Source organism: Corvus cornix, chromosome 5, assembly GCF_000738735.6.
Source record: "Corvus cornix cornix isolate S_Up_H32 chromosome 5, ASM73873v5, whole genome shotgun sequence".
Lineage (NCBI taxonomy): Eukaryota > Metazoa > Chordata > Aves > Passeriformes > Corvidae > Corvus > Corvus cornix.
The window spans coordinates 37,976,194-37,993,198 of NC_046335.1; the positions used below are offsets into that span (position 1 = coordinate 37,976,194).

The following is a 17,005-nucleotide window of genomic DNA, read 5'->3' on the forward strand; positions in this document are numbered from 1 at the left end:
ATTTCAGAGACAGAGCTTACCATGAAGGAAGCTGACAAGCTTTGTGTGAATCAGGTTCTAAAGGTAATGTATACAACAGGTTTTGGAACCAAGCTCCACCATTTGGCTTCTAGATGTCTTAGAATTGGTTTTGCTTTAGGAAGTACCAAATGCTAAAGACTAAAAGCAAAAGAAACACTGAAATATATTGTTTTTCTCCCTTCCCTGAGGAAATTCTTGAAGAAAAGGTATTATTCTCACATGACCAAATCACAGCAGACGTCTTTTTCCCTTCAGTCTCATTTATTTAGTAGCATACACACTTCAGAGTAACACACTCATCCAATACAGTCAATGTCAGCATTGCATTGTAGTGTTCAGAACAGATGCATGTAGATGATACAGGCCATTTGATCTCAGTACCTTAAGAATAACAAATAATAACAACAGCAATAAAAAAAGTAGCAAAAGCCCTCTGAGATACGTAAGGGTTTGGTCCAACTCCCAGTGAAATCTTTCCCTTTAACAGGAATGGGATCGGATATCAAGTGAATTTCTCCCTGCACAAAATTTAGAGGGATTTAATTTTTACCACTTCCGTTAAATTTCAGCCAAATTTATATCCCTGTGGGGCCTCAACACCCATAATTTTTTTATCCGATTTATCTCTCTGCATTTCTTTCTATATTGCACCTTCCTCCAAAGAATCTCACAGCAGCTTGCAGGCAATAATGAAGGACAGCCTCACACCATTCCTGTGAGGTAAGGAGGTCTATTCCCGTCTGTAAAATTGGAACAAAACAATGCCTAGGATAGTTGTCCAAGGCCAAAAAAACCAAGTCAATAATGAAGTTGAAGGAGAGAAGTCCTAGTCCTACTTCTCGATTCACACAGGAATGCAGCAGCTACAGCACTGCTGCATCTAACTAGTGAGTTTAAAGACCTTGGAGCCTAAGCCAGAGGTCATCTGTTCAGCACCAAAGTGCCTCTAGGCCAGCATCTCTGACCCTGCTGTGGAATCACGCGTGCTCAGTGTCTCCAGAGTGAGGCACTATTTCTGCAGATGCATTACGACATTCTGGACTTGTATGTGAACAAATTCCTCGGTTACCATACATCAGCTCCTCCTGTGTTACATGCCTGTGCAAGTGCATCATGTTGACCCTCTGGTAAATATAAGCTTATTCAAGACAACTTACCCCATAGTGAAAGAAGGCCATGCTGCTTCCTCACACTAGCAAGTGCATGTCCACAGGCACCTGTCCCATCTGATGAGAAACAAGGAATCTAAAATGTACCCTGGGGCAGTTTGCCCCTGAGCTCACAGCCTCAGCTCCTTAGAGCTCCATTGCTCAGCTGAAGTCCTACACCTGCAGTTTGCTATGGAAAGCTGCCTCCTTCTCTTCTTTCCCCTAACAGCAACAGATGATTGTGATTTCTTCCTTTCTAATCCCCTAGCAAGACAAAGAGCCATTTCAAAACTAACTTGCTAGAACTATACATCATCCAGAATGAGTTTCCAGATCAGTGTCTGCTACAGCAGAGATTTTCCTTTTTCTCTGACCTTTCCAGCTACTGCAGTGGAACAGACCTTCTCCAAGTTTTCCCCCAAGACCACGTACTGCAAACCATCCAGGTGCTATCAGGAGTTGGTTTTTTTGAAGCTACTAGTACCACATTGCTTTCAATTCTCCTTTAGAACTGGACAGTCATTCTAAAAGTTTGTCTTAAAATCTCAACTGAGATTTGAGCACCAACCTCTACTGTTTAGATCTCCCCTCCAGAAAACAGATTACATTGGTGCAAAAGCTTCACATATGCGGTAACAGAAGAAAGAAATTTAACTCTGAAGCTTAATTAGACAAACCACTAAATGAATTCTATCATAACAATCTTATTTCTTACTTTTATAATTCTTTTTAATTATGGTAGGACAGCTTGCAATTGCAGTCTCATAAAAAAGGCAATGTCATTAAAGTCCTGACTGTGAGACCTATTTACTTGCTATTGTCCTTAAGCACTGCTATTCTCTTTACGCACTGCTATCCAATGGCTTGCCTGTTGGCTGCAGAAAAGGAGAAATACTTTTTTTTTTTTAAACTGTATGGAATTCACTATGGATTCATTTGTGATCTCATAGCAGTTCAAAAGTTAGGAGGCATCTGGAATGATATAATCTGTGCTCACTGTCACTTCAAAATAACCTAATGTAAACACTCTGGAACTTCAAGTGAAAAATTCATTAACATACAATCATAAATATAAAACAGAGAGACTCTGGGAGGCCACAGAAGTCATCTGAATTTGCAGTGAACTGCAAAAGTAATTACCAGTTTCAGACAACTTCTGGTTTAAGATGAAATATTTCTACATCATTACTTCCTATGCGATACCTACTCTATGTCATCTAACTTTTACATCACAACTGACCTTCAATTTTCAACACTGCTGCTTTGTTTAGAGGTGATAAAAAGTAATTAAATCTGACTGATCTTTTAGAACAGTAGTGTGTTACCCAAAGTAACTCCTTTTAGAAATTATTTTAGGCTCTCTAATTACAACTATTACAGATTTCATTCCAGATCTGGACTCTATAGGGCTTTTTTTGCTCATGATAACAATTATTACTGAAACAGCAGTTTCCCAAATGTGGAGTCACCTGCATATATCCAAAGTTCTCAGAATGTCTCCTGAGCACAGGACACCAGCAAAGGACAGGAATTTCTAATCAGCCTGCATTACTACCTTTAGATGTTGAAAGGGTTTGACCATCAACTGGTAATGTAAGTCTTACCTGCATTGTGAAAAGTTCATCACCACGTTATTGATGTTAAAACCCGAAATGGGAGTGAACGTGTGACTAATGAGAGTACTTATACTGCCAGTATTTAAAAACTGTTCCAGTGACTAGAGGCAACCATCGGAGAAGGTAGGTGAAGCCACTGCAAGAAAACAATTCAATCTTTCTTGATTTTAACCTAAAAACTGAATTTTCTGTGGCTGTGCCTGGACCACAGCAAAAGAATGAAGCACAGATCACCCTGTGATTCCAGATGGGGACTGGAGGATGTAATATATTGATATTCCTTCACCCAAACTGCTTGGAGTTAACAGCTGATACTTTGGAGGAAGGATGCCTGGGAATTATCTCATCATTGTGTAACACTGTGAATGCAGAAACATTACCCTCCTGATTGCTGTGCCAGTTTATATGCTTAAGTGGCAGCATCATATTTGAGAACAGGAACATGGCCAAGAAGTCACGTGCATTAGGAGACAGACAAACCATGATCTTAAGAGATCACACTGGTTGCTGACTACTAGTGTGTGCATGTGTATAGGGGTTTTATCTTCAAAGATAAACAAGCCTTGGAAAAAAACTTAGCTCCCTGACCAGTTGGTGAAAGATCATTAGTGATTTTCAGAGCTGCAGTTCAGCTGCAAGAGACCAAACTCTCCAAGTCAGTAACATTTCCAACAGCCCATCCAGTCGGAAAGTCAAAAGTTTTTGGAGACAATAGGCTGCTATTCTCTCCCTAGAGTATTTGTAATCTCCTGAGTGGCTACAGAAAAAGCCAAGGCTGTTCTTGGGTAGAAGCAAGGCTAGGGTAGGGAAGAGGAGGAATGGTCAACAGCAGTTAGTCACATCAAGCCACTACAAACTGCTGTCTCTCTTTGCTCCCAGTTTCTTGTGATTATCGCCCATTTGCACCTTGTTCACACTGTAACATAATGCAGCAGAAGTCGTTGGTCCAACCTATAGTGTACACAGGAGCAAGAGGACTTGGAATTAGAGAGGAAAAAAACCAATCTGGTTTCAAAACTATGCAGTTCCCTGAAAATGTGTTTTTCCTGCCCTGAGTTCCCAAGCATTTGCCCTGGTTCACTAAGAAGTAATCTGGAGTCCCATTTTGCCAGAAATCAGAATCATTCTGGTTTATCACACAGACTCATGCTGGTGTGATTCCCGAGTATGGAGGTCTTCATTCTCTGAGGACCAGTCTCAAGTTCGTCTGGTGCAACACAGACCAATCTGGAGTGATTTATTTAGGTTCATAGAGGGCTGACGCAAAGTTAACTTTGATCACTGACTGCTGGGTTCTGGATGCAGCTCCCTCTGCACTGACGACCTCAGGAGTTTAAGAGTTAAAGGTTTCCTGCTGAGTTTCCTTCTACTTCAGTAAAGCAGAAAGTTACAGAGAAGCCCTGCAAGTTTTTTGCCTTTCTCAACTCATCTTTCAGTGATGCTTTCCAAGATGCCAATCAAATTGTCCAATCCCAACAAGTACCCATCCTCCCTGTTGCCTTCTTGCCAGGGGATCCTGTGATCCAGTGTCTGCCCATCAGGAAGAAGGGTAGTCTTTCCAAAGTCGATCAGCCACACATTAGCATTCCCACTGCCATCATGTACAAAAAGTAGTGAACTTCCTACGACCTGGAACACAGATTGAGACAGTGTGGTTAAAAATACACCTTCAGCCCTCCCCCATCACTTAACACTTCCTGCTAAGAAGATGATCTCCTCAGCTCACCTGTGACCCAACAGACTTTTGGGCTGCACTTATACACTGATGATTTACATGCCCCATTTGCACAACCATATCAATCAGTAAGGTATAAATGGGCGTGTAGATAAGAAATGGGACTCAATAAAAAACAGGAAGAAAAGTAATTCTTCATCTTCCTTAGCATCAGGTCTCAATTTGAACAATTCAGCAAAGGCCAGTAACTCCTTTCAAAGACAGATCATGACCCATAATCAACAAAAATATCTCTATTGATAAGGCAACATCAACAAGGCAAAATAAAATGTCTAATCTCAAAATCTTGAGCTGTTAACAAGCAGAAGTTACAATGCTAATGATGCCTTCTGCACAGAAAGCACACAGAGAACATGCACAGCAGAATTAAATGGTATTTCAACATAAATCCCTTATAACTAACACAGCCTTCATTGTCAAACTACAACTGAATGCTACTGTACTGCTACTGTACCAAATGCAAGCTTCCATGTTACCATTCCCCTGTAAATATTCCATTGGAGCATATCAAGATTAGAGAAACCACAGGAAACTGGTACTAATAAACTATTCCATGAAGTGACCCAGAGCTGTAAGTGCTGGGATGTCATAAAGATAGGAGGATTTACTATTCCTCAACTAGTTTAATCTTCTGTATCACTGTGACACAGGCTTTGTGGTGTCTGTGTTGTCAACATGCATTAGCTTCCTTCTACAAACCACCTTCTACTCATACAGCAGGCTGTTCCGAAGTACACGTGAATGACCAAACAAAGAAGCAAAGCACCTCCACAGCTTAACACTCCCTGCTCACCTCATGTCGCTTGAAGAAGTCTGAGGATTCAAGAATGACATTAATTTCCTGCAGACGCTTGAGGTATTTTTTCTGGAGGAAGAAGAAAAAAAAAACCCAAACCAACCCATAAACATTTCATTGAAAACTGAATAAAGATAATCTGTTTACAAGACTCAATATAATGAAGAGACCATATTCATTTTAGGCTAGAGGTCCTTCAAAACAACAGGTTCATCATTTGAAAGTCAATCTGAAAATACATTTCAAGCTTTCATAGTGAATTAACAGACTGGAGTTCATCTGCTGCATGTGTTACACCAAGAATATTTATCTGCCTTGATTTGGATGTCATGAGGCTTTCTGCAATTTTTTTTTTTTTCTTTTTAATAAAGAGAAAAAGTTTCAAGGAATTAAAAATCTTCCAGTTTCCCAAAGTGAAAAGAAAGAAACTGTGTTAGAAAAATAAGGAGCTCCAACCATGGTGGAGGCAGAGAGGAGATAAAAAGAATCAAGGCCTAATGTATAAAGCTCTAGTGCAGATTTTAATGCCGTCCTGAACTACCAAGCACACTCCTCCTGAAGTGCTAATCTGCCTTCATAATGGCTTCCACAGTGCAGCAAAACATTACAGCATCCTTTGAAGTTCCAAAGACAAGACATGTGTTATGCCATCTACCACATGCCAGCTGTGCTACCCATGAATTAGCAGACAGGAATTCCTCTTTGAGATAAGTTTCACACATGGGAGCACAGCTAGTCACCAATCTCACTTCCTGCCTCCACGCTCTGATTTTATCCTCTCCAGACTGAATTCCCAAATCACAAGTTTTCCTGCCAACACAATCCTTGCTTAGATATCACCCATCTAATGCATCTAACATCCATGGTTGAAGCTGATGGCAAGCCATAAGTTAGTTGGAATAGCATGCTGATAGCATGAGGCACTTGGAGTCAACTCATGTCAAGAGCTGACATGACTGGTCTCAGTCAACTTCTCCTCAGCAATCCACCAAGTCCCCAAATCCACCCCACCTCCTGAGAGCAACTGGAAGTCAAGACCACTTACTTCCTTGGTAGTCTAATTCATATTTCATGTACCAAAGAAAGCATGGACCTGAAACAAGCGCATTGGTCCAAGATCAGTGCACGTGAAGAGCTCAGACTCACCAGAATAGTTGTGTTGCCCTCAATGAATTCCACAAAAACCTGTAGAACTTGCTCCTGTGTCTTTGTCGTTTTGAAGTTTGTGTTACATGTTCCATCCGCCTTCTGCACAAAACCACACACAGACAGAGATTATTTATACTGCACCCATATCATTCCCCTCATCAGTCAATCCTCTTGAACCACCAGCAGCTCAGCCCTCGCTAACCAGATGAAAGCAAGTCGTTGAACCGGAAGAGAACAGATAAACCAAGCAAGAGAAGAGAAGAGATACAAAAGCTGATTGGATAACTTTAAATGGCACTGGCAGCTCATTTTCTGTTGAGTGCAAGTTTAAAAAAAACAATTCATGATATTACCAGCTTGCAGGAGGGTTTTCTCACGTCAGTGCTAGCAGTTCAGTGGGGCAAACCACAGAGACCTCTTTGGTTGTACTCTTGTCTAGCTAGTGAAACCCTGGCTGAGGGTGTAAGGGAACATTTCCAAAACCAATTTTACTAGTCCTTTTAGTTTGGGGGTTTCTTTTGGGTTTTGGTGAGGATTTTTTTTTATTGTTATTGGGGGGGGGGGGGGGGGGGTTTGGTGGTGGTGGTGGTTTTTGTTGTTGTTTCTGTTTTTCAATGGGAAATCAAAGAATCACAGTTAGGATTCAGTTCCAAACATACCTTTGAACATACAATCTGTCCCAGAAGACACAGAACAGAAATCTGTTGCAGGCAGGAACAACTTGGGATTCACAGTGCTAGCAGTGACAAAGCAGGTGAGTGAATTTTGGCAAAGGACACGGTAGGCATGCTTGTTCCAAGTGTGTCCTGGAGAAATTCAGAGTACTTTTGTGCTAGCAGTAAGATTCAGTACAGAAGCACCCTGCTACTCAAAAAAATGAGTATTTTTATATGCTTCTGGAGCTACAAGTAAATAAGAGCAGTGCATGAATTGGAGGTATGTGTAAACATAGAATATATGAATATGCATGTCTCCAAGAGCATCCCTGTTGCTTCAAGAGACACAAACAGGAGATTTTATGATGTGCATGTAAAATACAGCAATTATTACAGTTGGTAACAAAAATCCACTAAAAGCCTGCAGGATTATCAAACTGTTTTCCTCTCCATTTTATCAGTCCAATCCTCTATTTTCATTACGAGTAAATCAGCAGGTTAATACAATATGTTCTCTCCTACATGTTAAATCACTGCACCAAAATGAAAAATTCAGGTCCAGTCTCAGCAGGTGAAACACTATTTATTCCACAGCTGAACTTGGTTTCTAAAGTATACATGAAAAAAATTCAATAATGCTAAAACTCCAGAGTGCTCATGCAACAGAGCGCGCGTTATGCCAGATCAGTTCAGCAGGTAGGCAGTGAAAGTTAGAAGCCATCTGATTTGATGTGTGACAATACTCAATAGCACACACAAATCTGGAACTTCATCTTGTACCTCTTCACTGGAGTAAGGTTGTTTTAAAAATAATTTCTCGCTATGCTGCGGACTGTAGAGCAAAGTCTGGAATAGCTGCTCAGTGTTCCCTTTCTAACCTTTTGTGTCTGGACAAACTAGTTGCTTGCTTCCCTGTGGTTGAGAAACACTTTTATGATTTGCTCCTTTCCAGTGGTTGGCAGAAAACATAATCACTGCCTGTCTTTACTTGCTGTAAACAATATCCAGATTTTGAATGGCACCATGCCAGTATTCTAAACCAGGGATCTGCAACAACTCTGGATGTAGTTGATCCTCAAGAAGCACTTGCCTGACTCACTCCTTGAAGTCACGCCTTTGCTAAAGACTCCGCATACGTTCCCGCACAGCAGGGCAGTCTGTCACACAGTGCAGCCTGTGGGCCGTTTGCAATACTTCTCATTAGATGTGACAGTGACACGGCTCACAGGAGGGCAGGTGTCACAGCTCCATAAAACAGTGCTATCTATCTTAAACCATGGGGTCTTGCTCAGAGCCCTCTGCAGACTTCCCTTAAAGGGCTCTGAGTTAACTTAATGGATTCACAAAGATTTATGAATCAAATCTGATGTCCTCCTGGGAAAATAGCTATCCCTGATCTACAGCTAAAGAAATGGTACCAAAGGAAGAGTAACTTTTCAAACTGCACAGACATTCACTGTCAGAATGGGAAGACAGAAATCCCAACTCTGAGCCCCAGGCATCTCTGCTCTGCAAAACATTAGCTTAGTATTGTAGACAAAATATTTGTGATGCCTGGCCTTCAGACAGCCTCTGCCAGAGAGGAAATGTGCATTTGGAATCAGGCAGCCACAAGATACTGAGCAACAGGTTTCAACTGTAGGGACACCAAATGGTTCAAAATATTTTTGATAGGAGGAAAACTGACAAATCCCATAAATGAACTTGACTTGATTTCAGAGATCCAGAAGCAAGGCAAGGAAAAGAAATGGATCAACCTAAAGAGAACAGGTACCCCCACTACTGAAGGAGTGCATATGGTGAATCAGATCTCATTTATCAGCAGCTGGTTCACAGAAGGGCTTATATGATTTCACTTTCTTTGCTTTCGCTTCTTATTCAAGCAGCCACAGGCCAAGAAAATTTCTGAATGACCACAGCCAACATACCTTATCAGCTAACTCCAGAAGTTACCAGCGCAGTTAGGGAGAACATCCCCTTATAACCATCAACCACTAGCTGGCACCACTGACTCTTACAGGCTTTCCTACCAAAATGGGGATCCCTGCAGAATGGCTTTGCTTTTCTGCAACAATACAGAACGGGATGCGCTGTTCACCTCCAGTGGAACAGTGTAGGGAGTACTGACTACCTGCATTGCCTGAACAATTCAGTTTCTGCCACCTTTTCTCCATTTAAAAAAATCATTTAAGAAAATGATACCTACATGCCTCACAGCACAGGGAGATAAAGGGAATGTGCTCCAAAGTACTTCCTGTGCTTAATCAAGGATTAAGTATTCATGTTTTGCACAGTTACAGCAGTGTCTCCACAGTGGGAAACACTACACAATCTGTGTGTCATACTGCTCCTACCTACCTCTGACAATCAACAAATCCACACAAGTACAAGCCAGGAAGTTTTTCTGAAGCTCCCCTGTGCTCCCTTATCTCAGTCACTCTCCAGGACTCAAATCTGTACATCTTCACTCACCAACGATCTTTCCAAGAACATACTTGAAAGGCCTCAAGATCATCTGGGTTTCTGATTCCATTACACAGAGGAGCATACAAAGACCTAAGGTGTATAGGAATAAAACAAGTATCTTGATAACATCATTAGCTGGCTAAAGGGCAAGACAGGATCACATGTTTGGGCTGCACTGGAGACAGATCATCTACTCATCTACCACCCAGACAGTTCTTGCATGAGGGTGCCTGTGTCTAACAGCCAGGAGTGGGTGGCACAGCACACGGGGCCAGCACTGCATGAGCTGGAAGCCCCAGTTCCTGTATCACAGCAGAAGAATCTATGAATAAGGAAGAGAGAAGACACACAGGGAAGCAGAGAAGAAAGAAGTATTTAAACAGCCTCTGTTCATCAGCATCGCCCTCTTTTATCCCTTTCTTATTTCTATGTGCTTGAACTGTGAAATAGAAACAAAAGTAATCCAGGTTCTGGAGTGGTGCAGTTGACACACCAGAATGTGTGTCACCAGAATGTGTGTCATGGGATGCCATCCAGAAGGGCATGGGCAGGCTCAAATGTAGGCCGATGGAAATCTCATGCAGTTTAAGTGCAAGGTGCTGCACCTGGGGCAGGGCAACCCCCAGTATCAATCCAAGCTGGGGGATGAACAGATCAAGGGCAGCCCTGCCAAAAAGGACCTGGGAGTGCTGGTGGATAGGAGGTTGGACATGACCCAGCAATGTGTGCTCACAGCCCAGAAAGCCAGCTGTCTCCTGGGCTGTATCCGAAGCAGCGTGGCCAGCAGGGCAAGGGAAGGGGTTCTGCCCCTCTGCTCCTCTCTCATGGGACCCCCGCTGGAGTGCTGCATCCAGCTCTTGGGTCCTCAGCACAGAAAGGACATGGACCTGTTGGAGTGTGTCCAGAGGAGGCCACCAAATTGATTAGAGGGATGGAAAACCTCTCCTATGAGGAAAGGCTGAGAGAATTGAGATTATTCAGCCTGGAAAAGAAAAGGCTTTGGGGTGACCTAATTGTGGTTTTCCAGTACCTGAAGGGAGCCTACAAGAAAGATGGAGAGGGATTTTTTACAAGAGCAGGTAGTGACAGGACAAGGGGTCCTTTCTAAGTGGGAGTAGGTTTAGATTAGGTATTAGAAAAAGATTCTTCACTGCAAGTGTGGTGAGGCACTGGAACAGGTTGCCCAGAGAAGTTGTGGGTGCCCTATCCCTGGAATTGTTCAAGACCAGGTTGGATGGAGCTCTGCGCAACCTGGTCTAGTGGAAGGTGCCCCTGCCCACAGCACAGGGGTTGGTACTACATGATCTTTAAGGTCCCTTCCAACCCAGGCCATTCTATGATTCTATAAAAGGTAAGTAAGTAATAAGTAGGAAAGAAAATTGCCCAGGTTCCACTGTGGCTTAAGGTAGTATCCTAGGAATGATACAGGGGCACAAACTTATCCATCAAGAACAGCAGATGGACTTGGCTGATGGAGAAATTTCATTTTGTATTGTTCTGGCTTTATTCCAGCTCCATTCATACTGGATCTCATCATGTATTTAAAATGAAAAGTGGTTTCCTTGATCCCATGGGTATCTAAGCAAATGCTTTTAACATGCCTTGCCAATAAACATAACTGCAACAAAACCACTCTACTGTGATTCACTTGGAATAAATATGTATAGTTCCTGGATAAAAAAAGTAATTGCATGCAGAGAGGGAGTTAATACTTCTGTTCTGAATTCCTCCTGACAACAGTCTCATTTTCATTCTATCTGCACTGCGTACCTCCTTGAGTCCTTCCTGCAAGGTCTCTGGGATATAGACTTGATTCAAGTATGGCTGACGTATATTTGAAGCTTAAATTCATTGAAACTCTCTGTTACAATTACAATGAATGCTTTAAAACTACAATAGAGTGAACTCTGTGGTTTCAGTCAGTGCATTTTCACATAATCCTTTGGAAAAGCTGGAGACTGATGTGCACAAGCTTTTTGATTTAATTTTGATTAACTTTTGATTAATCAACACATCCAACAAAGTTCAGTCTCCAGGAACAGGCAGAGGTGAAACAATTACCTTAATCCCTTCAATCCTGAAGCCCAGGTTGGCACTAGAGCTGATGGTTTCTCTCCACTGCATGTACCGGGGTTTGGTGACAGCATGCTGGGCGTTCTCTTCAGCCGTGGGAGCAAGAGGATCCACTTCAATCATTTTCTTGTACATGTCCTTACGCAGCTTTGGCTTCTCTCGTGCCTTAGTCAACTCTTCCTCCAAATATGTTCTGCAAACATCACATCCCAACATGACCTTAAGGACTGCCCCGATATTTCTTTTTAGAGCTTACAAACCGGCCTCAAGAAACATCAACCAGGAAAGTAAGCCTTATCATTGCCCCAGTTTTGCACATGGGGAAACCAAAGTACACAGAGCAATGACTGTGCAGGCATATTTAGTGAAACAGCCCCAGGAACCAGGAATTGTAATTCACTTCTTGTTCTAACTATACCTTTACTTACTGTTACAACTTATTGTTATTTCCTGGTTATAGAATAGGAGAAAGCTGAATTCCCACCGTGCCATAAAATAGAACTGCGTTTTCAGACGACAGTTAGGAAAGATCACTTAACATGCAATCAAAAAAACAAATAGGGCTATTGAAGACTTACTGCATTCTCTCTCTTCAAAAAACTTGACATCAGTCATTGGTAATTTTTTTAGGCCTCAGAAAGTTTAAGTTTTACTTAATGCATCTCAGTGAAAGACAGAATCACTCTTCATATAGAAAAAACTAGAGAGTAAAGCAGATTATCAGAGCAGTTCCAAACCAGAAGAGGTAACTAAGAACAGGAAGGTGAAGGGACACAAAACTTCCACATTTTGCTCTTGTCACTCAATCTGTTAAGCCAGCAGCCATTAGAAAGGCACTATCCATGTTCTCCACATTCCACTGGTTTTGTAAAGCTTGCTACTTTGTCAGGTGCCTGAATGTTACTTTCTTCATCATAGCGTAACAAACCAGGATGGTATTTAGGAGATGATGTCACTCACTGCCAGAATGTCACCTACTTTCAACAAAATGTGTACTGCTGCAAATCCTTTTCTTTCTTCTGAACATACCAGTGCTACGTATTTCTAATTCATTTAAAATTTTGCATCTATTTGAAAAGGTGTATCTGCATTCCTGTAAGTAGAGTAACTAATTTATGACAATAACTCTTGAGCATCTGAGCTGACACCCAAAAGATTACTATGACAGCTCATACTTCTGTGTACTGTTACCTTACTCCAGGATCTCAACAGATCCCTATCTGGTTGTTATGCTTAGATAGTACTTTTGATGTTTTCATCTTCATCACAGACAATGAATGGAAAAGAAAGTGGGAATCTGGAGAACAAAATGATGGCAACACTTCAAGATGTCAGAGTAGGGAAAAAAACAGGTCAGTCCTGAGCAAATTGTCAACTCTTTACAGAAAAGATCAATACCAGTGAAGACTCATTCAAGCATTGGAAATGGGCTTTCACACTGCTATTCAGTCATTTACATTGGGAGATGGAAATTTTACTCTTTGTGAGGCCTTCTGAATCACTGCACACACAAGGATTCAATGAACTGGAGGTGAATAAATCATGACATTTTTTTCCCATGTATTATCAGGCCACTGCAGAGAAACTTTGTCTTAAATCACCCCTGAAAATTTCTTGATGTGGATAGTTTTTGAGCCTATAGATCAGTTAGTTTCCAGAATCCATGTACAATCTGGCAATAATGGGACATACTGCCCTCAGGTTGTCCAAGATGACTTGTGAGCAGGACCATATGTCCCCCCTCCTTCAAATGCAGGGAAAGCTCATTCTCTTTCATTCACCCCACCTGATCCCCATCTTGCAGTCCATCACACTTGGCCCTTCAAAATCAGTAAGCAAGTCATCCAGCTGGATGTAGCTCTCGCCATCTCTCTCCACCACACCATGGAAGCAAGGGACGCAGGAGCGTAGTGGGTCTTTCATCAGTCGCTCAAAACACTCCTTTTCATTCTCTGAGAAGCGTTTGAGAATCTTCCCACTATCAGCTGCCTTGAAACTCCCTAAAAAAAGAAAATCAAACATTTGCTGACAAGATTGACGTGCAAAAAAGAAAAACCCCTTCCCCCACCATTCCAGTTTCATCTATCTCAGTCTCATGGCAGCAGTTAAAGACTTCCCCTGAAGAGAAGAGATAGGTTGCTTTTCATAAAAAATAAAACATACAGGACAAACAGCTGTTAGCAGTTAAAGTCCGTTTGGATACATTCCCATGTCAGAATTTATAGCTTTAAGCAGTGCAGTTGCTTCAGGCCATTGGGCTGTTTGGGTTTTTTTTCCATGTTAATCTTTGCTAGGTTATTAAACAGTACTACACTTACTAAAATGCACAGGAAGAAGCCACGAACCAGAATTCATTAATCCTCTGACAGGCTATTTTAAAGCTGCATAACACTGCCAGTGCTGGCTTTGTCCTTAATCCTCACACAAGTTATATACACCTGCTGAGCGTGTCCGGACAGAGGCAGCACAGTCAATCAGTGATAGTTAAACAGCCAGAACAGGCCAGAAGCCAAGCACTGCCCTTTCCAACCACACACACACAGGCTGTGACTGCCTCTTTGTCTGCCTGCAGGTACTGCCTCTCCTCTGGAAACCTGCTAATCTGCTAATGCCCTGCAGGTACAGTCTGGAGGGTGATAGTGCTTTTTACAGCCCTGTGTCTGAATGGTATCTAGGACAAATGACACCTGCAGAGGCCACACAGTAATCAGACTCCACCTGCCCAGAGTTTCCAAATGCTCTCCTGTCTTGCAGCCTGCCGACAGCATCTGAGGAAAGTACACGTTTCATTCAGAGGTATCCTTTAGATCTATATGAAATAAATTGGGCACCAAAGTAGAAGCCTCACTAATCCTGGGGATAACACTCAACCTTTACCACAGCAGAATCCTTCAGCCATTGCCAACTGGTTCTCCTCTGACAAATCCTAGAACTGGCACGGCCTCGGCACAAGGGCAAGGCTGGTAACAGCCCAGGTTCTAGTTCAGAAAAACACTGTCGTATCAGAGAAGAACAGCTGCAGAAAGGATGGAGTAAACCCAACCACAGAAAACTACTAAAAGGAAACTGGAACAGTATCTCTCCTAATCAGCTTCTAGTAAACTCTTAACCCTCCTCTTCCACCCTACTACAGGAGTCTCCAGAAGGGTTATGATTACACGACCAGTGCATCGCTCCACACAGATGAAGCCAACTCCATACATCTGTGACAAAAACTGCATTAAGACTGGGTCATCTTGGCACTTTGATACAAATCAGACCCAACAACAACACTGTGCAAATTGCAGCTACTCAGTTTCGAGGGCTCAGTAAATTTCTCAGCACAGCTTTGAAGTGCACCGTATTAGTGCATTAGCATACACAGAGGTGGTTCACGCACTGCATTACAGCACGATGCAGCGTAGGTGCCTGCCCACATGTGTACTAATAAACCCCCACTAGCACCGCACAGGAATTACATGAAGCAGGAGAGACACAAACCTGATCGCTTCCCTTTGTTGTTTTTCTGCCTGATAAATGAAACTAAGCCTGCATCAGCCTGGTGTGCTACATCAGGAGTACACCTACCAATTTTTACAGACACAAAACTAGAATCAACCGAGCTGCTCCTTGCACTCATACAGTGAACAATGACAGATTCACAATGCAAACACCTGGTCAGCAAGGCAATTTTCATATTTGTTTTCCACCCAAGGACCTACATTCAGATGAGGAGTTTGGAGTGGTATTAGAAACACTGTCCTTCTCAGGGCTGAAGCACATACAGTCACGAACAGTAATCCTTCTCACTAGAGAACTAACTACTGGCTACTAAGTCAAGAAAAATTATCCCATACCACAACCAACAGCATCAGACAGATTAGGGCTTTAACTCCCCAATCTCTTGCTTCCCTAGGTATTTTACACATATCACCTTACAAGCCTGGCCCTTCTCCAGAGTCTGACCACTGCTTCCCTGCTCATCTCATTATTCAGGTATATTACTCCCACTTCCCTATCCACACCACAACCAAAATATGTTTTAGGTCACAGATTTATGTGATATTGTCTGCTTCCTTTTTACCTGAAGGAAGGAAGGAAACAGAGAAAGACTGTTCTCCTTGCTGCAGTCATCCTCACTCCAGAGACAAACACATTGAAGATCCCCCTCTCACCTGTATGCCCAGCCAGCTGCACCCATGAGTAGCGTTTCTTGAAGGGGCTGATGACTGGTAAGTTAACCATGGTTTTAATTGTATGCCATGCCTTCTTCTGGAAAAGAAAAGAAATCTTAAGTTGGGCAAAAGCTGAAATCCTGGCATGCCACAAATATGTTACATAGCTTCATGCACATTGAGTTGTTCCTCACTGATTTGTAAGTGCTCAAAGGTGGAACCACAAACCAAACATTATCATCATTGTTGGAAAAATATGCACACAAACCCAAGAATGGACAAATAAAGATAACACCCCTGCCATACACAAGAAAGCTGCCTGTAAGAAAAAAAAAGTCAGACTGCACGTCACAGGCCTGTTCTTAGCCACACCTCGCCCTCTGTGTGTGAGTCACCCAGTATGTGGACAGCAGACGCTGAACGAACACACACATGCACACATACGCACATTTAAGTTTCCATGAGACATGCACATAAGTTGCCTGTCACTGTCAGCAACACTTCCTTTCCCAGGGAACTTCAGCATCACCTCGTGATTAACAGCTTTCCCTGAGTCAGCAGGTGAATCTTACTGGGATACATGCATAGAAAGCGCTTCTCTAGTTGGACACAGAGCTCACCCAAGTCCCTCAGCACCTCAGACAGCCTGCTGCAGAATCTACTCCAGGTCATGAATTTTCCTAATCCCTCCCCTCCTTCCCAATCCTGTTACTGTTTAACAAAGCTGGGCATTGCTCTGGCGACCTTTGAGTGCAGCTGCCTGGGTACCCCTGCAGGCAGACAGGGAAACAGAACAGCTGCTCACAAAGAGCAGCTGAGTGCTCTGTTGCAAAGACAGAAGGAAAAAAAAAGTAGAAAGTGAAAAAGTCTCATGCTCTGGAACTGAAAACCAGGTGGGAGAGAACCACAGCCCACCAGCGTTCATGTTACAGTTGGAGCGATCCCAAAGTGCCTTACAAAGAAGGAGAGCAGGCTCAGTTCTTCTATCACTAGAACACAATACCCTGCTGGAGAAGAAAAATGGAGCTGGATGATACTTATGCATGACAATTTAGTGCTGAGGGAGTTTTGTTGAGATCAAGTGTAGCTGGGGATTAGGCTGCATTTACAGAAGTGTTTATCAATGGCCCAACTGGAGTTCACCAAAATCAACAGGAGGCATTAATGTCACTGAAAACAAGTTTAAGTGCT

General features: G+C 42.5%; 1 protein-coding gene across 2 annotated transcripts in view; it reads right to left on the reverse strand.

Moving 5' to 3' along the window:
• Positions 1-261: 261 nt before the first annotated feature.
• ITPKA (inositol-trisphosphate 3-kinase A) overlaps positions 262-17,005 on the reverse strand; it is a 40,480-nt gene continuing 23,736 nt past the window's right edge. For both annotated transcript variants that reach the window (XM_039552211.1, XM_039552210.1), the window contains 6 exons: positions 15,815-15,911; positions 13,447-13,660; positions 11,649-11,853; positions 6,463-6,564; positions 5,314-5,385; positions 262-4,414 (listed from right to left, as the gene is read on the reverse strand). In XM_039552211.1, coding sequence (XP_039408145.1) covers positions 4,211-4,414; positions 5,314-5,385; positions 6,463-6,564; positions 11,649-11,853; positions 13,447-13,660; positions 15,815-15,911 — 894 coding nt within the window. In that variant the 3' untranslated portion in view covers positions 262-4,210. The remainder of the gene's footprint in view (positions 4,415-5,313; positions 5,386-6,462; positions 6,565-11,648; positions 11,854-13,446; positions 13,661-15,814; positions 15,912-17,005) is intronic.